This window comes from Rhea pennata, chromosome Z (genome assembly GCF_028389875.1).
Source record: "Rhea pennata isolate bPtePen1 chromosome Z, bPtePen1.pri, whole genome shotgun sequence".
Classification (NCBI taxonomy): Eukaryota; Metazoa; Chordata; class Aves; order Rheiformes; family Rheidae; genus Rhea; species Rhea pennata.
This window is the reverse complement of record NC_084702.1, coordinates 6,784,385-6,805,715: the sequence shown is the minus strand read 5'-3', so window position 1 is coordinate 6,805,715 and position 21,331 is coordinate 6,784,385. Positions and strand designations below refer to the sequence as shown.

Sequence of the window (21,331 nt, the reverse complement as noted above, 5' to 3'; positions counted from 1 at the left end):
ACTATATGCCAAAGGTGCACACACACATGTAGAGATGCTCTTACAAGCTATTTGGAGATGGGCATATGGTTATTTACCACTGTTGAAGTAGAAGTCCTAGCCAATAAACCAGACACAGTAACTACCACACTGCAAAACCTTCACATCCCCTTACAGTCATAATCTAAGTTAGGAATGGGATAGTAGTCCACCACCACCACCTTCTTTATGGAAATATCTGAATAATGACAGCCACATTCTATTACTAACTGCTTTTAAATTAAACTTTTATATTAAACATTACCCTCTCAGTATGTGTGTAGTGTCTAAAAAAAATGGTCAGAGAATACTCTTACACTCCAGTGACTGCATTGATGGCCTATACATACAGCTCACAAATAAACACATAAAGCTCAGCATACTACACAATACCCTGAGGACAAAAAAATACTTTTCAGTAAATAATGTTCATTGCCTTCAATGTCAAATTTGGCCATTTCTTCCCACCAGTTAGGACCTTTAAATCAGTTCTGTTAACTGTGTGGAAGGCAGGATTGTTACTTTCCCTGTAGATCCCAGCTTAGGTGTTACACCTCTGATCTGCATGATTCCCTTATGTGCTTCCTCCTTTCCCCTTAGTGCACACTGAGCACATGCAAACATCAGACCGCACCATCTCCCTGCATTACAGTGAAGTGACTAGAAGGCTTCACCCCCTTCCCCAAGCTGTCTTTCCTGCGAGTTGGGCCTCCCCTGCCAGGGCCGAGGGAAGGGCCGTGTGCCCCTCAGCGTTGCCTCGCTCCTGCCACAAATGCTCAGTGTCACTAGCACTGGAGAGGGACACAAACAACAGCACGCCACGACCGCCACCCCTCCCTCCCCTCAGCGCCGTGCGCCCCACCAGCGGCCAACGGCCGCCCCCCAACCCGACACCTGCCGCGCGCGGCCCCGTCCCTGCTCTCCCATTGGCCGGGCGGGGGGGGCGGGGCTGCGCGAGGCCTGCATAGCCCTGGTGCCGGGGGCCTGCGTGCCAGGACGGGTGTGGCGCTGCGGGCGGGAGGAGGAGCTGTCGCTTCCCTCGGGCGCTCAACGGCTCGCGGCAGGGGCGGGAGAGGGGATGCTCCGCCCCGCCGGCTACTTCCGCACCTTCCTCTGCCCCTTCGAGAGCGCCCCCGGCGGCGGCGGCGGCTGCTGGCGGCCGCACTGCCAGTACCGGCACAGGGAGGCGCGCAGGCTGGAGCCGCCAGCCGCGCCGCCGCCGCTGGCTGCGGGTGAGGACGGGGGGATGAGGCCGGCCCGTCCTCTTCGCGGGCCCCACCGGCCTCGCGGCGGCAGGCGGGCACTGGGCCCCGCGGGCGGCGGTGGGGAAGCCGCGCCGGCGGCGGAGCCGCCGTGCGGGGAGGCGGCTGGCGGGGCGCCTCGCGGGGCAGGCTCGGCCCGTTGGTGGACGGTCATGACTGCTCCTAGTTTAAATAAAAAAGCTGTAGCCTTGTGCGTGGGACCCAGAGAGTGGCGCTGTGAGAAGCGAAGTCGCTACAGCTTTGCTGTTTGCACTTAAAAAAAGCACCTTGCCTTGGCAGCAGTAGTGAAAATGCTTGGGTTGTGAGCTGGTGCTTGCAGCTAGCGTATGGCTGCAAGAAGCTGGGCTCTGCAGGTTTGTTTCAGCTGCTCTGTGACGGAACAGTATAAGCTGCTGACTGCTTACCTTTTTTGATAGGAGTATGTTGCTTTTACACTCCTGATCTATGAGCCCTAGTCCATGTAAGGAAGAAAAAAAAGTTGTTGCAAGTTCTTAATCTTTGTAAGGCACTAATTTCTTTACAAGAACAGCTGTCTGCAAAAGCCTGCTTACATTTCTGAATAAGTGGTATTTTCTACTGAAGCTTTTTTTTTAGCATGCCTCTTACCATGATACTCTTACTTCTTAGGAGTATAAGATTTGTGACTGGCTTTTCTGGTGTTTGTTTTGTTATTTCTTGTAGGAATTCTATTTTCAGGCAACTGTAAGCTAGGCCTAATTACTGAGGAAGAAACAGCTTGATGTGGGCAGAGTACTAAAATGACTTTAAAATGGGAATCAGAAAACCTAGTAACAGCAGTAGTCTGAAACCAAATAGAAACTTTCTGAACTGAATTTGAAGAACATATGAATATAGCTGGTTTGAAATGTTATTAGGTGTTTGCGGTAATGAGATTTGGGGTCACTAATCTATAAAACTTTTTTTTCATCAGCTGAGATTGGTATGACTGAGCTTTTTAAGGCATACTTCTTTCATTTACATTTGCAAAACTAGTAATAAAATCGCATTAGATTCAATTAAGATTGAAGTTGAAGAACAGAAGGAATACACACAAAAGACAGTACTGTGAGTACTGTCTTTGAGATGAGACGAGTACAATCATTTTGACCTGCAAAAATGGTCTTAAAGTAAGACACTTTCTCCTAATGAAGTCATTGTAGGGTTTTTTAGCATGTGTCATGTAGATTCAGTTTCCAAGTACTGGAATTATACTGGAAATACGTATTTTTTTTTAAAAAAAAACTTGAAAAATACATTGACCATAGACATCCAACAACTTCCTTGAATGTAACTTTCTAGTGAATTATTTTGCAGATCTGTTTGTCTCTTCAATAAAGAAAGAAGATGAAAATGCTAAGCAGAGCTCTAAGGCAGAAGTATTTCCATGTGAATATCAGGAGGAGAGTTCAAAGATGTCACTATTTAGGGGTAGATATGAATCCACAAAGAGATCAAGAAACTCTTCCACTGTAAAACTTGAAATAAAACTTCAAGAATCTGATGATGAATATGATCTTGTCATTGATGTGCCACCACTCACTGTTAATAAAAAGCCAAGAATAAGTAGGAACTACAAAAGCTGTAATAAGGAAGAAAAACTGGCTCCTGTAACATGTGCAGAAAAACTGCCTGCTAGTGATGGAGTAAACAGTCCTCCTAAGAGTACAATAGAAAAATCAGAGAAAATAGTCACTTTACAAAAGAATGGCAGAGATTTAAACAAGTCTAAAAAGCTAGATGATATTTTTCCAGAAACTAGTAAGACATATGATGTGAACATTGAAATAACAAAGGTTTTGGATAATCTTAAGGAGGAAAACTCCCTTGCTTATTCCAAGAAAAAAGTTGTATCTTCAGCTATTTGTGGTGAAGCAGATACGCAGAAAGAAATTCTGAAACAGGAGAATGCAGAAACTGATACGGTGTTTGAAGCATCTGTTCAGGGACATAGTACTAGTGAAAAGTGTCTGACTAGCAAACAAGCAGCCCAGTCTGTCTTGAACACTGGCTATTCATCAAAGGATGAAACTGTATTAGGAGGTGATTGTAAGGAAACAATAAATACAGAGAAAATTGAGAACATAGAAGAAAATAAAGGTAATGATATTCTAGAAGCTACATATCCTCATCGAACTAATTACTTAAACGTGGGCGAGGCTTGCCATAATACAGGTCTGACCAAAGTGAGCAATAAAAAAAGCTGTGTTGAAACAGCATGTGCAAACAAAGAAAGTGAAATGATTCTATTTAATTCATCTTCTGAAGAAATGGAATCCAGTGAGGGGGATACAGAGCTCTCGGAACCAGATGACCCTATAGAAGAATGTCGGAGAATTTTCTATGAGTTTGAAAGAGAAGCACTAAAGAAGGGTGATAAGCAGGTATTTTGTTTGCCTTTCTCAACTTGCTTTTTTGTAAGTGTATGAGGAAAGGAAACGATGTGTAATCAAGTTTGCATGGTCTGGAATCCGGAGTATGTGTTAGTAAGTGTTAAATACTTGATCTTAGAGAAAGTTACGACACTGTTCATTTTTTTTATACTAGCTTGATAACGGGGGATGTATACGTTTACTAAAGTAACGTAATTCAAGTAATTCAACTGCCCTGAATTGCTCACTGCTTTGGGGTGAGTGTTAGTCTTACTATAATAAGCTAAGTTTTAGAGGCAATTGCACATACACTAGTGGCCTATTCTTAAACAGATTTATGAAATTTGAATATCACTGCCTAAGCTTCAAAGCTCTATGGCTGAATTGTTCTCAGTGTAAAGTAATTGTCAAATATAGATAGGATTGTAATTCTCCTGGTGAGTTTTTTTGACTGAGTATCCTGACACAATGGAGTGACTGGGTCATGAAGTTATTACTAAAATTTAGACGTTAATAATGGTTGGTCTCAATAGCCTGTTCTTATTTTTAACAGACCCTTGGAGGAAATGTGGATCTAGATGTATTAGAAACAAAAGTAAATGTTCCTGGACTAAAGAAAAGAATTGCACACACTGCAAAATCTGATGTGAATTATGATCTTGTAATAGGCTAAGATTTGACATAGCTCCATTTTGTATAAGTACTCATGTTGACTTCAAGTTGGCTGAGGTTCTGTCTTGTAATCTAGTTGTAAAAATACTTTGAAATGAATGAAGATAAATTCCTTGTAACTGTTTCTACTAAAAGTTGTTGCAAATATGTAATCTTAAGAGATGGTTCTTGGCATAGGTGAAGTAAGCAGCTGTCTTAAGCTGCTGAGACTAATGAAGAGAACCTTGAAAAGTCTGTTTGGAGTACAGATTGTTAGTGGGCGAACCAAAAGTGTTTTACTCTGGTCGTACAGTACTTTAAGTGGCCATATTAATAGCAGTAATATATCTAAGCCTCTTACACTTCCCGGTGCCTTTACAGCTTTGTCCTTCTCAAGGCAGCATGCTGAGCTGATAACAGTATGTCTTAAAACTGAATCTGGTAACTTCAACACTATCTTGCTGTGAGATAGAACTACTTGAATGTTAATGCATCCATTTCTGTGTGTATGCATATCAGGTACCTGCTACAAAAGAAACTGTGTCAGACAGAGCATCTCCTCCACAACAGGGTGATAATACAAGAATCCAGCAAGAAGCAATGGAGTCCACAGCTGCTGGTAAAAATGAACAAGCTTTTGTTGCCACAACTTCTAAACAGAAGACAACTATGTCTGAGGTGTGGACTACTGAAGTTCAAAGCGTAGGACCAATGGGTATGACAATATTATCCGTAGGTTTGACGAACTAGTTTGTTTCATATCAGATAGGCATCTTTTGAATATATTTCCTTCGCTTTGTTATGGTGAATGTTAGCTGCGAGTCAAATGGTGTTAGGCAGTTAGCTTGTGCAGGTAACCTTGTGTTTGGATATGACAGCTATCTTTGAAGTATTTAAAAGCCCTAGTGGATTGAGGATGGGCACTTTGTGTTAAAATCTTTGAACATGTACAATTTGGGCAAAATCCTGAGAATACTTGCTATCCTGAAAATCTGAGGCATCAATATAAAGAGCGAAGAAAAAGACTTTTGTTTTTAGCATAGGTATCAGCTGTTAGGTTTTTAGTCTCAGGTGTTTGGACTGTCTGAAACAATGTGTCTATTATCTCTTAAACTCTTCTGTTTAAATTCAATTTCATATCTGAAAAATCTTGGAGTTAGAAGTTATTTTCTGTATCTGATATCAGTTAAAGAGTCATTCCCCTGTAACTGTTGTTCTTAAGTTTGCATTTGTAACTGCAGTGACTTACCTAGTAACTAAATTCCTGTAAATACTACTGCGTAGTTTTATTCATGAGTTTTTATACAGATGCTGTAAAACAGTCTTCAATTGAGTTATTCTGTTTCTGTATGTATTCTTTATGAATAAAAGTTAAAATGACTAATGCATCTCATGCTGTATAGCTGTCTTGCTGTATCATAGGTGCTCATGAAAGCTATGATACCCTGGCTCTAGAATCTTATGACAATGTTTCTGAGATCTGTACTTTTCCTTTCAAAAATCTAAACAGTACTTTAAAGCACTTACTGATTAAATTGGAAGGCAAAATTCTCAGAAGGTATTTTTCATGATTTTCTTTTCCTTTTGCTGTGGACTTATAATTGCTTAAAAATCGTAGCTATTACAGCTTATAGATGGTCTTTAACTTGCACAGCTGCTGTATTCTAATGTTTTTGAGCTGTTCTATAATCTCCAAAACGTTGGAGGACATTTGCAGAAAATCATTTGGCAGAAGTGAAATCTTACGTGTTTCCTAAGTTCAAGGTTTACTTCTGCAGTTTAGTTTAATTTTCTCTGCTTGACCAAAGCAGCTGTGAAGTACCCAAGTTCCAGATCAATGAAATTTGAATAGTTAAGTTTACTGCTAGGGGTTAGGTTTAATCTATATCTCTTTGTTTCAGCCTGTTTAAATTTGCTTGAAGTTCAGCCTATCAAGACCAGCAATGACCAACTGTATGTACTACTTGAAGGAAATGTTGTAACAGCAGTGCCCTGTAGACTTTCTAATAGTTCATTTAAAAGGATTGTTCCTGTGCCAGATAAGGTACTGTAGAGTTACTGCTGCAGAACTTGTAAATGTAGATGACATAGATGGGAGCAGAAGTGAGAAACTACTATTAATTTAAGATGCTGTTAGATAATATGGACTTTAATAGCATGATATACCAGTATAGCTTTTTAAAAGAATACTTAGTTATTGTGTACATTAAATGTTATTTTCAAGCGACAGCTACTTGTATGCTTTTCTAGCAAATCTAGCAGTAATACTCAAAACTTTATTGAGCTATTGGTAGAACTTCAGCTAGGGAGTTCTTCTTGTTATTGTTATTCTGTAATTGTTGCCTATTTACTAACAGCTGATGCGTTTTTTTAATGATGGAAATTATTTTCAGTTTTGTAATTCATGAGAATTCACTTAACTCTTCTAACTTTGTTTTATGCAGTGTTTCTCAGTAACTGATCATTGTACTGTCACACATTGTCATGACCCCTACTTCCAGGCATCTCAGCAAAAAGTATGTGTTTTTGTTTGCAGCAGTTTCTCCAAAAGAACTTATACCCAGATTCAAACTGTATCAGACAAATCAGCACTTACATATCAGAAACGAGAAGGAGAGGTGACATAATTAGGAAGGTGGTATGTTCAGGCTGTGACTGCTACAGTTTCCCAAATGCAAGGAAACTACTGTGTAAATTACAGTAGTGAGACAGTGCATTTGTATTCTGTGTTTGGTGGAGGGAGGGGGAAAAAATCTCATTAATTCTGTAATTTTGGATTACTACATTAGGAGATTCTCATCATTCTAATGGCAGCTAATAATGGTATTGTTTTTCTCTCTGACTAAATCAAGCTGCTATTCAAATTATGTTTTTATTTTCCTGTCTCTAGTAGCTACAGATACAATTAATTCTGTAGATAAATTATTAATCCAGGCAGTTGTAATAGGAAAATTAGGTACACCTTTTTTCAGGCAACTTGTGCTTGCATGTTGGTTAGTAGCAGCAGATAATGTTTGGATGAAAGACTCTTTTGGCTTTTAAAAAAATCCTTATAAATTAAAGCATTTTCAGTGAACTTTTTGAAAAAAGTTAGTGCTGTTTGTTTTGGTTTAGCACAAACTCTGCATTTTTTTGAGTGGCACAATATCTTATAGATTCTACTCATAAAAATGACTAATCTTGAGGCTTTTCATAAAGCAGAGGATACTGAAGGATTCTAGGGTAGAATAAGTTACAAGATTGGCTTTCTAATTAAAACTAGGAAGTTAGGACTTAACTCTGTTGTATAGATATTGTACCTTCTAAAATAGAAAGTCTGGATTACTTTATGATTTTTATTTCAAGTGTGAAACTTCTCATTTCCTGCATAGGTTATTACATGCTTTGAAACTAGTTGAAACTAGGTTGTGACAATAAGCATCACCCTATTTCCCTTTGTACACAAGGACATGTATGAACTGTTCAAATCTTAGGGTTGTTTGCTGCATGTTAACTAGATACGCCTTTCTTTTTTTAAGGTTTCAACTGGAAAAAGGCCTTCCATTCCAGAATCAGGATCCAAAGTGCCCCATGATATAAGGCAGCGATATTTCAATTTCTTTCTTGAAGAATACTTCAAAATTTGTAGCACAGTAAATGAAGCTGTTGACAAGGTTTGCAGTGTTTGGAAGTGTTATAGGTCTTTATAGTTCTTCCTCTTAATGAATTAAGACAGTAGGTAATATCTTCCACAGTGTAGTAGCATTTTTTTTTTAAAGGCAAAAATGTCAGCCTTTTCAGCAAACAGAATTTAAAATGTACTGGGTTTTATGCCTTTCCTGTTTTTATCAGAATTCTATTTTCCCCAAAATCTTCTGTCTTTAGCACTACTGATTATCTTCTAAAATGATATGAACCATAAGTAGGAAAATAGAAAGGCTTTCTTTTAAAATATGAAAATACAAAATTAAAACCTTCTGTGGAAGGTTTCCTGGAATGGAAAATACAGACTTTGAGGTCAGGGCAGGAAGATAACATTCTTGAAAAGCCACAAAACTGTCAATCATTTTGATCTTGTATTAACTATTTACACAGCATCAAGCTGTACTCAAAAGCAACAAATGCAGACTAATAGGCACATAACCTTCAGATGATCTGAATTTCTTACGTGATGGAAATCGAAAGATTTTGTGAAAGTGTCCTCATAAGATTGTACATATATATAATTACGGTTTGAATAAAAAGCTTGTAAAACATTAGATGTTACTACTCTACTATTTATTCTTCATTCCTTATATTACGCACCATATCTTGGTATGGTTGCCTTTTCATTCTAACAAAATGTTTCTTTTATCTTCCCTATAACTTTCGAGTATTTTTCTCTCAGCTTCCTGAGCTTTCCATCTTTTCCTCTGCTCTTTGGACTTGCAGAATGTAGCTGCTGCAGTTTGTGTTAGAAGGCACCGTTTATAGCTGAAATGGACTTATCTTCTGCTAACTATATAGTTTATAAAGAGTTAAATAACATCAAGAAAGAACCTTTTTTTTTCTTCCCCCAAAAGATTAATAGACTATACTCCTTATTTCCAAAGTGGTGCTTTCTTCATAGTTGCATAGCAGATGGAGCAGTTCATCTCTCAAACTCTGTGAAAAGAAAGTTATAGTATTTTTTTGATCAAGAAATGTAATAATGCGGGTGGGATTTAAATTCCAGTTGAAGCATTTGTCTTCCTTGCAAATCTGACTGTCCTTTCTAGGTGCTGAAGTTATTGTCCTAGGTTACTGATTCAGCTTGCTTTGTGCACTTTGGATTTAATATACTACTTAAACATGTCTCTACCTCTAGGTTCAAAATACCAGATTCTATATAGTGGGGTTGATAAAAACATGCAGTACTACACTAACAGTTTCTTTTTTTTAATATAGGCCTTGATGGAAGAAAAATCCATTTATAGTCGTTGTGGCAGTAAAAACATGTACCTGAACGTTGCTGTGAAGACCCTCAAAAAGCTGAGAGATCATGGTAGTCTCCTATGATCGTTTTTTAAATGGGTTGCATGTACAGAAATCAGAATGAGGGAGGAATGGTCTCATAAGAATTACTTAGTTTTGTTTTAGTAAAGATACTTCTACATATTTAAATTCTTCTGTAGAACTGTATCACTTAAAAGAAATATTTATGTTTTAATTCTATAATATCTGCTTAGAACTTCAATAAGAAGTCAGAGCTTGAGAAGATATGGTAAAAATAACATTTTCCTACATTCAGGGCAACTTAGTGACAGCATCTCTACAAGTGGAACTGGATCCATGAAGTCAGAGGAGAAGAATGGTAAAGAAGGGAGAAAGAAGATGTCAGTTCAGCATATAACTTGTTTTATCTTACCATGACAATATTACCCTGCTTTTGGTAAAGTATTATGTGTTAGCGATAGGTAATTAGCCAAGAGTGCAACACAATTTGCTGGTTATGTCTGAAGATTCATTTTTCTAACTCAGGGAAAAAATGTTGAACTTCTATTTGAAAAGTTTTTAGTATTACATGTGAAGCCTTTGCGGAATGACAAAGAATTGAACATTGTGCAGTTTCTTAGTTATGAGCAGTGCTTCACTTCTGATGGCTTCTAATTGTGCTCAAAGAGGAACATACAACTTTTGTAAACCATGGTTTACATGAAGACTTCAGTTTCATTTTATTTTGGAAGTACTAGGATATTTAAATGTTGCTTAAATTTGGTCTAATATTCATTAAGCATGGAAGTTTCTATTTATTTAGATCTTACAGGTGCTGCTCTATATGCAAATTTAAAAGACTATCTTCTGACTGAGGAACAATTGAATGAAAATAACTTCCCTCGACCAAATCCTGAAAAAAATGGTAGTGCTATATTTAATGGGATGATAAAAAAAGCTGTATGTGATGGTAAGTGAAACTGTACTGGATTACAGCAAACTTGAACTTACCTCAGTGATTACACAGGACAGTAACAAAGATAGTAAAATATACCTTGCATTAGTGTTCTATATTTAGTAGTTAGATTGCAAGTGAATTCTCAAGCTTTCATTACTAACCCATGAATTTTAATAGGTATTTTATTCACTGATTGTTTTTTTTTTCTCTCTCTCTCTTTTTTTTTTTTTTTTTTTTTTTTTTTTTTTTTTTTTTTTTAAGAATGATGGAAGAAACTGCAAATAAGCTTGACTTCTTTTCCCATACTTGTATACTAAGAGATCAAATTCTGTTACAGTTTCCCAAGACTAACCTTGCATATTGATGCTCCACTCTAGCAGATACATGTAACTTATAGGTGGAATAATGCTGTTTCACCTCTTCAGCATGTTGGAATTTTTTGACAAGCCAACTAAGAAATACACTTCATTATCTTTTCCAGCTTTCAGAAGAGTGTGCTGTAGGTGTGGCAAAGTTTTTACAGTTACTTTCTCAGGAAAACATGCACGTAAAGAAGAATGCAATTACCATTCTGGTAGAGTATTAGAACAAAAAGGCAAGTATGATTAGTATTTAGTCTTTGTTGAAGCCATTACACTTTTAACAGATGTTACAAATTATAACACAATGAGAGTATGAAACTTTTTTTTGCACAAGGCTCAACTAAGATAAATTCTGCTATTCTCTTGCGAACATTGCTATCTATGAAGCCTGTTTCTCGAAACTTGACCTTAATGAAACCCTGTGGGAAGAGTAGAGAAATACTCACTGTGTTGGCCTTACACGGACTTCTAAATGAGCTTCGTCAGCTTTTCTGAGAGACTCCTGAGATACTCAGAGCCTACACTAAGTAAATACATAAGGAGAACCTCCTTCTGTGTACTACACAGAATGGAATGGTGTACACAGAGGGAATGATGTACAATTTGTTATGGCTGAGACCAAACTGTATTCAAAATTGCCGTGTTCCATGCTGCCCTCAGGACAGAGCTGCTACTTGCTTTCCGTGTTGTTAGTTGATGTGAAAACTGCTCACTTTTCAACATCTCCTTTTTGGCAGTTCCAGGTGGCTTGGAAAAACGCTATAGCTGTTGTGAGGGAATAATTGGATCTGCTGGGTGTCAAGTTGCAAAGGTATGGTAATCCTCTCAGAGGACTTAATGCAATATTTTAGTTTTACTTTTTATGTCTGTTTGACTCAGAGCTGAGTAAACTTTCTTTAAGCACTTGGGTAAAATCCTTTCAGGTTCCTTCCTAGGGCTTAGTAAATTACATGGCAAATACTGATTAAGAAATGTTCTGTGTGTGCTTCTTAGTCTGTTAAAGAAACATTGTTTGGCAATTTGGGTAGGATATATTTGGCTAACTTGCTTTTTAATACTAATGGAAACTTTGCAGCTTCATGTTCATGATGGAAGAAGGGAGAACCTGGATGGCTTCATGAAAACATTTATTAAATCACCTCCTTTTGATGGCAACTATGGAGTATATGCTCTGGACTGTGAGATGGTATGTGTGCTTTAATTTGGTTAGTTAACTATATTGTCTCTCATTAGAGTTTGCTGGGTGCTGCAGTTTGTGGTACTCATGACTCTTCAGAGGTATACAGAGCTCTGACAAGTCATTAAGTGACTAGATTTCAGTGCTGAGTGTGTAGTGAGCAAAGTTACTTGGATTTGAGTTAGCAGTCAGTTCTGCTCTCTATACAACTTACACCAAAAGGAAAAAGCATTGCTGTGTTTACACTGTTAAATTTACTTTTTTCTCCTAGTGTTATACAACACAAGGCTTGGAGCTTACTAGAGTGACAGTAGTTGATTCTAAGCTGCAGGTTGTCTATGATTCCTTTGTTAAGCCAGATGGTGAAGTCATAGACTACAATATGAGGTATGTGTATTATTAATTAGTCTATAACACTTTAACAAGATTAGACTTATATAGTTACCAATTAAGTTAATAAGAAGGAACCTGCCTCTCTAAAATGTCTGTTTCTAGTAACATAAGATAGAGAGACCTTCAGTCAGGAATGAGGCTTTCATTCTGATAAATGCAATTAGGAAGGATTTTTCTTTTCAAAACAATTCATCTTTTCCAGACTTCTAGGCAGTTCAACTTTACTTTTTGTAAATAAAGCAGATAGTCTTGAACTTGCTAAATTTTCTTAAAAGTAAAAACAATTGCAAGTACTGTTTCTAAATGTACTCCCACTGAAAAGCAGAATAGTCATAAACCATGCATTGCGACCATCAGATTAATTTTTTGTTTGTACAGTTTAACAAGATTTGGTTGCATTTAATGCAGATCACTTGTGGACAGTATTCCTACTTGGTTTTTATCCTTGATCAGTTATTTAGAAGAAACACTTCCTACTTCTGTCAGTTTTTGAAGCGTTGCAATGGCTTAGATAACATCTTCTGAGCCTCACTCTAAAAATATAGAGGAGAAGCAATGTAATGCATACCTGCTTCTTCAGAGAGACTTGTTTGCTCACAGCTCTTTGGTCCATGCTTACAAAGACAAGTTCAATTGCTTGTAGTGATAGAAATAAGTTAATTTAAGGTCACCTAAGTTCATCTTAAATCATCTAGAAAAAGAAAAGAATAAAAACTTCTTGTGGTCTGATTAACTTCCACATGGATTTCAAAGCTGGCTAGGATCAACCTAGCTGTCAGGGAAATAACTGCTATAGATCTTGTTCTTCAGGATACTTCTTCACACTTCTCATTTGATGAAACTGTTTAAAATCTGTCCTTAGATTCTCTGGAGTAACCGAGGATGATTTGAAGAATACCACAACATCTCTTCGGGATGTACAGGCGGTACTTCTAAACTTGTTCAGTGCAGATACAATTTTAATTGGACACAGCTTAGAAAATGATTTATTTGCTCTCAAGGTAAAATATACAGGTTTTAATTGTTTGAAACAAATTCTGAGAGGTAGTTACTTGTAATATTACTCTCATAGAGCAAATCTTGATAGGGAATTTTGCATTTTAGTAAATGAACATGTAAAATATAGTTGACTTGTTATATGATAGGTATGTTAAAGGTAATGTCTCATTCAGTTCAGAGAAGGAGGATATGTGTATATGTAAACACAGTGCACTAAAGAGTTAAATTTGGCCTTTCTGCTTTGTTTTGTACTTCTAACCAGGTGACTATACATCACTTGGTAAAAGGCTTGGTAAAAGCCTGGAACTGCGTGCCTTTTGGTCTCGCTAAACTCAATACCACAAATGTTTAAGAGTCAGTGAAGATTCAAATAATGCTAATGTTCTAAGGATCTAGGTAGATAATTATACTACCAGTGAAGTATTCACCTTTGTGCCAGAAATTTGTGAATTATGCAACGAACTATCAATGGCAGCAGTATTCCATAAGAAATAGTCATATGCAAATTTTTTATATTCTTATTACTGATGAAGCAGGAATTTAGCCTCAACAAGATTCCTGTTAAGGTTGTAACAGGATGAATAGACTTATAGCCAGACAGCCTTAAAAGGATTAATTTTTCTTCCATAACTTCCGTAAAAACTGTATGCTATTAGCTATAGTTAATGTTCATTCTATATGACCACTGAATGAATCTTAATGGAGTGTACAAAAATCACTGCAGAACATAGCTTTTCTACAGTTTTTGCCCAGAGTTTGTCATTCTATAATTAATAGAAGAACACAGGATAGACAGCACAGTGTGTATGGCTTGGGGATAAATTTGAGAATATTCCTTGGAAAGGAAAGAGTTTAGATACTGAATGGGATTTCTCTAATAAATAGAAGGAGGTGAAAGACTGTGACTGCACATGTAATTGTTAATGTCGTCTCTGCTTTTTTCCAGCTGATTCATGACACGGTAGTGGACACGTCAGTAATGTTTCCTCATCGGCTAGGTTTGCCTCATAAAAGAGCGCTTAAAAGTCTAATGGCTGACTACCTCATGAGAATTAGTCAAGATGATGGTAAGAACCTAGGATCTTATTAAGCAATCAGTATATTGTATCATGGAAGATGGAAATAATGTAGAAAATTGCAGATGTAGTAATACAGTTGCTCATATTTAAGTCTTTGTCTTGGATATTAGACACCATCTAGAAGTGTTTTAGCTTCCTTCCTGTATAGGAGAGGTATTCTCAAAATTCTAAAGATAAAATGACAAGGCTAACTTTTATTTCAATTTCACTTGATAGCTAGTGCTGATACAAGAGCTCATCAAATCAAGTCTTGTTTTTTTCAATAGTAAAATCCTAGTAAATCTCTTGGTTGGCTTTTACAGAATCAGAGTGGTTGAGGTTGGAAGGGACCTCTGGAGATCTAGTCCAACCCCCCTGCTCAAGCAGGGGCACCTAGAGCATGGTGCACAGGAGCACATCCAGGCAGGTTTTGTGGAGTCTCCTTCCCTGGAGATACTCAACCTCTCTGGGCAACCTGTTTCAATACACAGTCACCCGCAAAGACAAATCAATGAATCTGTTATGCATTACATCTGTTAATAATAATAATAATAATTATTAAACTACATTTGACAGATGTATTTTGGATTGACTGTTTCATTCTAAACACCTGTTTTTAATCTAATCTCAGTCAGTTTAATTTACTGTAATAAACTGGCAGATGCACATTTGTTCTTAGCAAACAGATTGTCAGTGAAGCCTTCTGTAGAAAAATTAAGAATACTTCATTTATGCAATATTGAGCAAAAGTGGTTGGCATTTGATAGCCAGTGAAGTAGCTGGGTGCTGCACTTCGAAGCTCATAATATCCTCCGACTTCCCTTGCTGACAATCTGATACATAGAATGTCAGATATTTCTACAAGCTTTAAGATGGCTGTCTCAAATACAAGCTCTACTTTTAGCAGACTTTCCTGCTTTAGTTTATATTTAATCTTTGATTACTAATGAGCTACATCCCCAAATTGACATGGCAGCTACACAGCTCTACAGTTTTAGGGGAAAAAAAAAAAGGAAGAAACCTGATATGACTTCTACGCAATTGCATTGATCTGTGCTGCTGATTTGTGTTGTACAAGGGAAGGGTAATAACCTTGAAGTCTGGCTTTGCTTTATTCATAAACCTATGGTTAATAGAATGAAATATCCTTCATTGTCACATAGTGTTAGGTGATTTAACTTGTTCTGAATTTAATTAACTGCCAGTTTTTCTTGACTATCTGAAAGCAACAAAAATGAATGACTGAGAATGGATTTTAGTATCTCAACTCAAGAATATTTGATGTCCAAGATAAGAGCTGCAACTGTTAACGATATTTTGATTTACAGTATAAAGTAGCTTATTTTAATCAAAAACTAAATAATACATAAAGCAGCTTATTTTAATCAAAAACTAAATAATAAATAAAGCTGAAAACTAAGGTTTTAATAATTGAGCCTTGCAAGACTGCTTACTGCATGAAAAATCTAACTCATACAGGGACTGTTGTACTTCCTTGCACAGTTAAAATAGTAGCTAACAGGTTAAATGGCAAGATGGAGCACTATTCGCATGTAGTGAAGCAAATGAAAATTGCAGCCTTCTTTGAGGAGAGATAGCGATGGTAGGGAGGGAAAGGCAAAATCATCTTTGTTTTGTTATCCTAATGACAAGCAAAATAGTTTCTTAGTGGCAACTGTTCTGCTACAGTCCTTAAAGTACATTTAGGAGAGAAAAAAAAATGTAGAACCTGTAAGATTATCAACTACTTTCTGATTCTGGAAACAGGAGAATTTAGGAACTATTCCATTTCAACCATAAGCTGTGATACTCTTTGAAAAACTTCCAGTGGTGTGTGTTTTGTTTTACCTTTTTGGTGTTATTTTGGTGGGTGTGGGTTTTTTGAACCAGTCTAAATAGCTGTACTATACAGAATCTATGACAAAAGTAGTTTTTACAAAATCTGCCAGTGAAAGTATTTGTGTAATATTTTGTGCTATGCCAACCTGAATTGCAACGACTTGTCCTTAAATTCAGAAGCAAAGATCTTTGAATCTTTAGACTGCTATGTATGAAAAATGCTCTTGAATCACTAACATTTAAATTTACAAGCAAAATCTGAAAACTTGTACTTTTGTGATAGTGCTTAGATCCTTTGCTTCTTTGGAGAATGGAGCATAGCAACTTGTGCTACATGTTATTGTTTTAATTCTGTGGGGTTTTTTTGTTTGTTTTTTTTTTTTTTTCCTCTGAAGCTGTTGATGTTTACACTGGATGAGGAATCCATGTGGGCTTATAGTGCTAGGAAGCTTTTCCTTTTGCTTTTTGAGCCACTTGCTAAAATTATAAGATAGAGAGGGGATTTTGACACCTTCAGATGGAAATACTGAACTGGATTTTTCTTCTGCAACTATTTTGGCTTCTGAGTAACTAGTCTCTGTCCTAAAACCTGTTCATTTGAGATGTCCCTCTATTAAAACTTCTTCTGTCTCATGATACCCATAATGATATCTGAGTTAAACTAAGCCATATAGGATTTAGGTTTGTCTTGATTAGCTATTAACAAGAATGTTAGAATTTAGAATTTAACAGGATGTACAAATTCAAATATATTAATGCGAAACACTTGTGTTTATGAAGAAAGGGTCAGGTGAATACATTAAGACTGCTCTCCACCTATTCTAAATTTGTTAGGAGAGACACATCACACAGCTGTGGCTTTCAGTAGGGAGTGCTCAGAGCTTTTGGTAATTAACTACTGTTTTCCTGTCAGCCAGCACTTTCTTAGTTTGACTTACTGTTAGGAGGGATCTCCTGATGCTTATATTCACTGTCAGTTAATGAGAACTGTATGTATTTCTTACATGAATGACTGCCATTGTGTTCAAGAATATATATGTTAAAATCTTTCTATTGCTCTTCTAGTAATTACAGTAATTGTATAAAGCATATGTATGCTTTCCATTGTAAGTCACTGACTTACTAAGTTTTGGCTAAATCTATTATAAAAATGTATATCCATACATAATCTTCTAACTCCATTTTATTGGAATTTTGTGGAATATTTCTAAAGATCTGTGTCCTTACTGAGAAAGGTAGAAATTTATTATCTAGTTGCAGTATCAATTTGTCTTCAGTTATGCTTTCAAATTCTGATTTGAAAATACACCATTTGGATGAGGCTTGCTTTCTAAAGCCAGTTATTTTGGTTAGCCTAATCCAGGCTCTACTGCATATTAAAGCAGGATATAGTGGGAAGTACCGTACTACTAGACAATATTGGACTGTTAGAAGTATAATGCTATTATCTTGAATAATAGTAGCAAGAATTTGCACCAAAAACTGGCTGAAAACAGAATATTGTCTTAAGATGTGCAACAATTGTTGAACTTCTTAATGTAGAACACTGCATTTATTAAATATATATTAAATATAAAAATATCTGATATTTATTTAAAGAAATACCTAATCTGGTGTGTTTTGTTCTTCCTAGTTGGTGGTCATAATTCCAGTGAAGATGCAATCGCTTGTATGGAACTAACACTTCGGAAGATCAAGGAAGATAAAGGGAGAAAACGGTGACTGTTATGGCTTTGGAGGAGCAGGAGGGGAAAAACAATGTTTTGGCTCACTGTTCTTTAGTGCTTTAGTACCAATCATTTTTCTGATGTCCAGTGTTGACCACGGATGCTTTAATAGGAAACTCTGATTATATGTACTTCTGAAGCTTAAAAGGCACAAGAAGGAGAAAATATGAATGCACTAAATATGCACAAGTAAGCTATGTTGAATAAATTATTTTGTGTTAAATAGCAAGCCTGTGCTGTTTTGTTAAAATGTTTCTGTAATCATCCTTACTACTCTTTGTAGCTGAAAACTAGCAATTGCAAGAAGTGAAAGTACTAATTATTTTAACTTGTGGTTATAACTTTGGTTTTGTGTCAAGCTTGTTCAGCATCTGTGAAATAAAATTAAAGTAGCTCTACTTTTTGCTATGTGAAAGTAGGATTTAAGATGAATGTTTTTCCCTTTCCTCCCTTATTTCTTGCCACTTCTCCTTTTTCTGTTTCCAGAGTGGGGGGAGAGAGAGGAAACTGTCACTTTTAACAACCTGCTCTACTAATTGATATATAAAGGCCTAAAAGCATTTGTGACCTGTTCCAGAGGAGAATAAGCTTCTCTCTTAATTCATGCCTACAGAAGCTTTTAAATAATGAAGAACTGGGAGCTTTGCTGGCTTTTTCACTGTAATCAAAGATAAGGGCTCCCACAAAGTACAGTGTTTGAGGAAGAAAATGTGCTTACTGTTTAAACTGAACTTGACTGTTCTCCAGGATGTAATTCCCTGCTCCTTACAAAGGATATGCTGAAGTATATGCTACCTTTACAGCGAAGTAGGTCAAGAGTTTAAAAAGTCTTTTTTTGATTGCTTGCTTCTTTAGGAAGGGAATAGAGGCTCTGAGGTGAAATGACACTTTGCACTAATTCTTCAAAGGTATTTGAAGAGTAGTATGGAGGGAAAGAGCACAGAAGTGTTGCTAGAAAACATGATAGTAGCTTTGCTTGATTTGAGAGCTTTCACTTAACAGCTTGGAGCAGTTTGGCTTCTTGGTTGGAACTGCTGTTTAGTCAGAATTCCTCTGTGTTGAGCCAGTCACCTTTCATGTGCTAATGGATGATTAATATGTGGTGTGAGGAAAGAAATGGGGGTGTTAGGAACAGGGAATGCCATTTATACCAGAATAAGAACGAAGTTAATAGCAAGAGAGAACTTTTATTTGACCACAGTTGAACTGTGTGCTTGTAATTTAATTACTCGTGCTTTCTACTTTGACCTCTACTTTTTTTCTGTTTCACTTCACCTCATCTTCCAGAGATCACAATTGCCAAATTGCTGAGGCTGGCAGGCATCTCTGGAGATATCTAGCCCAACCTCTTGCTCAGAGGAGAGTCAACTAAGGCAAATTGCCCAGAATATATAGTCAGGTTTTGAGTATCTCCAAGGGTGGAGGCTCAACAGCCTATTGTAGTACTTAATATTTTTTTTTCTGTGAAGGTGGTTTTCATATGTTTAAATAGAATTTTCCCTATTTCAGTTTGTGCCTATTGCTGCTTCTCCTGTCACAGGGTACTATCTGGTCTAACTTTCTTACTCTCTTCAAGTATCTATACACAGTTCGAAAAGACATGTATAATGGTCAGTATTTTGTATTTTTTCAGCAAATGCGTGACCATTATATTTTGGGTGTTTCAGAGAGACTGTGTTTGACTTTAAGACAAGGACAGCAGAGATAAAGGAATCTAATGTCCACCATTTGAGGTGAAGTATGTGTTCCCTTTTGGGTCACTGGGGAGTGGGAGAAGTGCAGGCAGTAAGTGGATTAACTGAATTCAAATTGCCCGAAGGTAGTTGTCTCATTTCAGCCAGTCCATGAAAGTAAAGGTGCTTGTTTGACCTTTTATTACAGTTTCTCTCAAACTGGTGCCTAGTGACCTTGTGTTACAGTAGTGATACCTGTTCTTGTTTGGTGTCATAGCTTTCCTATCATGCATAAAATGTGACTCTAGCTCCTGAGGTTTACTTTAAGAATCTGTGTTTTATGTCATTATGCTCTGAGTTTTGAACAAAGTTGAGGATGGGGAAGGAGAAGGCTTGTGGGAGAAGTGTAGGGAGGGCTTTGGTTTTGCCTTTTTGCTCTTTAAAAGCTTCAGCTTTTTTCTTATCAAGTCTCTCATCATTTGTTTCTAAAGCACTATTAACACTCAACTGTAAGCAGTTAACTGTCTTTTTGGTAACACACACTCCTGAAAGTTTGGCCAGCTCTGCTTGTCTAAAACCACTTTCCTCGCTAAACATATCCTGGTCCTGAGCATGTGTTTTACAGCTGTATATGAGAGAATACAGCAAAAATTCTGACTATGGTATCAGAAAAGAGAGCATGGGATAGACTGACACTGTAAGCTTGTACATAGAAGTAGGTAGATGTAGAGAGGCAGAGGTGTTTGGAGACTTTAGGATAATGAAAAATGGCTGAGCACTGATAGCCCTTATGTTCTACAGCAGAAAAACGGGCAAGAGTCTTGGGGGAGGATAGGATATGGAATCTGATATATTGTACTGTGGAAGAGAGCATGTAACCTGCTAGTGATTAAGGTGAAAACCCTTACTTAAACCCTGCTCCCATGAATGATGCTTTCTTGTGCTAGACAACAGACAGTAAAATCTAATTATCAAACTTGAAAAACCCAGTACATATTCCAACTATAGAACTTTTGAATAGAGACATTTGGAGGTGTTTGGGATTATTCTGTGTATTTTTAAAATGGTGATTAAAGTTGATCTTGAAATTTTATTGCAACAGATTAGAAAATTAATGGATGCCACAATGTTAACTAGTGATACAAAGAACATTTTCAAGGACCTATCTAAATGACCTTCAGCTAAATTTACAGCGAGATTTGAGCACCTTATGCGGGCAGTGTCAAGGCCTATTGGACTGCTGAATGATCTTGATTTTCTGTTGTGGCCTGTTGATCAAAGTAAAAGCTTAACCACTGAAGAGTCACAAATCAAAGTAGCAGAATAGTCAATAGGGTTATCTCTTTGTTGGGGAATGAGATGATCCATGTTAGACCCCTCAGAAATTATTTATAAGAAGTGGAGCAATTCCTGCAGAAGTTGTTAGCTAATTTTGTGTAGCAGCATAACCAGCACAAGGAGGGGTCCTTTCCTGTTCATCTTTCTGACTTGTATGAGCCTATTCAGACAGTAGAACATAATTCCCATGCCTCAAGGAAGTGCCCTGCCAAGTAGTCTTTTATGAAAGTTATCATGGATTATTTTCTGTCACTTGAAGATATTTTACTAAGATTGTGTTGGTCCAGTCTGTCTGTACACTCTTTCTAAACTAAGATTGTAACAGTGGGACTTACAGTGCAAGCTCTGCCTGTTTCACAACCACACAAGTGATGTCAACATTCTTCTTTGACCCTTTCAGTATAACTTTTAGTGCTTTTCCTTTTTGAGTCAGAACTGATGTATGCCTGCACTATAACTTTATACTCTGCTGTGATATCCTTCCATTGTACCTACCCACATATGCATACACAAACCCAGCATCAGAAGGGAAACACTTCTCTCCATCCCTTTCCCTTTGCGCCCCAAAAACCTAG

At 37.2% G+C, this 21,331-nt stretch overlaps 1 protein-coding gene across 1 annotated transcript; it reads left to right on the top strand.

Moving 5' to 3' along the window:
* Positions 1-9,599: 9,599 nt before the first annotated feature.
* On the top strand, positions 9,600-17,916 carry LOC134153628 (RNA exonuclease 1 homolog). The gene is made up of 9 exons (XM_062599959.1): positions 9,600-9,633; positions 10,056-10,202; positions 10,672-10,785; positions 11,290-11,363; positions 11,628-11,738; positions 12,001-12,116; positions 12,985-13,123; positions 14,068-14,188; positions 17,652-17,916. Exons 1-9 carry the CDS (start codon positions 9,609-9,611, stop codon positions 17,738-17,740), a joined length of 936 nt encoding a protein of 311 aa, XP_062455943.1. The 5' UTR covers positions 9,600-9,608; the 3' UTR covers positions 17,741-17,916.
* The last annotated feature ends 3,415 nt before the right edge of the window (positions 17,917-21,331 follow it).

What these genes read in the sequence shown, in the direction of transcription:
- LOC134153628 (XM_062599959.1), top strand. Translation starts at nt 9,609, where the DNA reads ATGGTAAAGAAGGGAGAAAGAAGAT. An exon ending in TAGAGTATTAGAACAAAAAG is followed by an intron (nt 10,786 to 11,289) that starts GCAAGTATGATT and finishes CCTTTTTGGCAG; the next exon opens with TTCCAGGTGGCTTGGAAAAA. An exon ending in CTGGGTGTCAAGTTGCAAAG is followed by an intron (nt 11,364 to 11,627) that starts GTATGGTAATCC and finishes GAAACTTTGCAG; the next exon opens with CTTCATGTTCATGATGGAAG.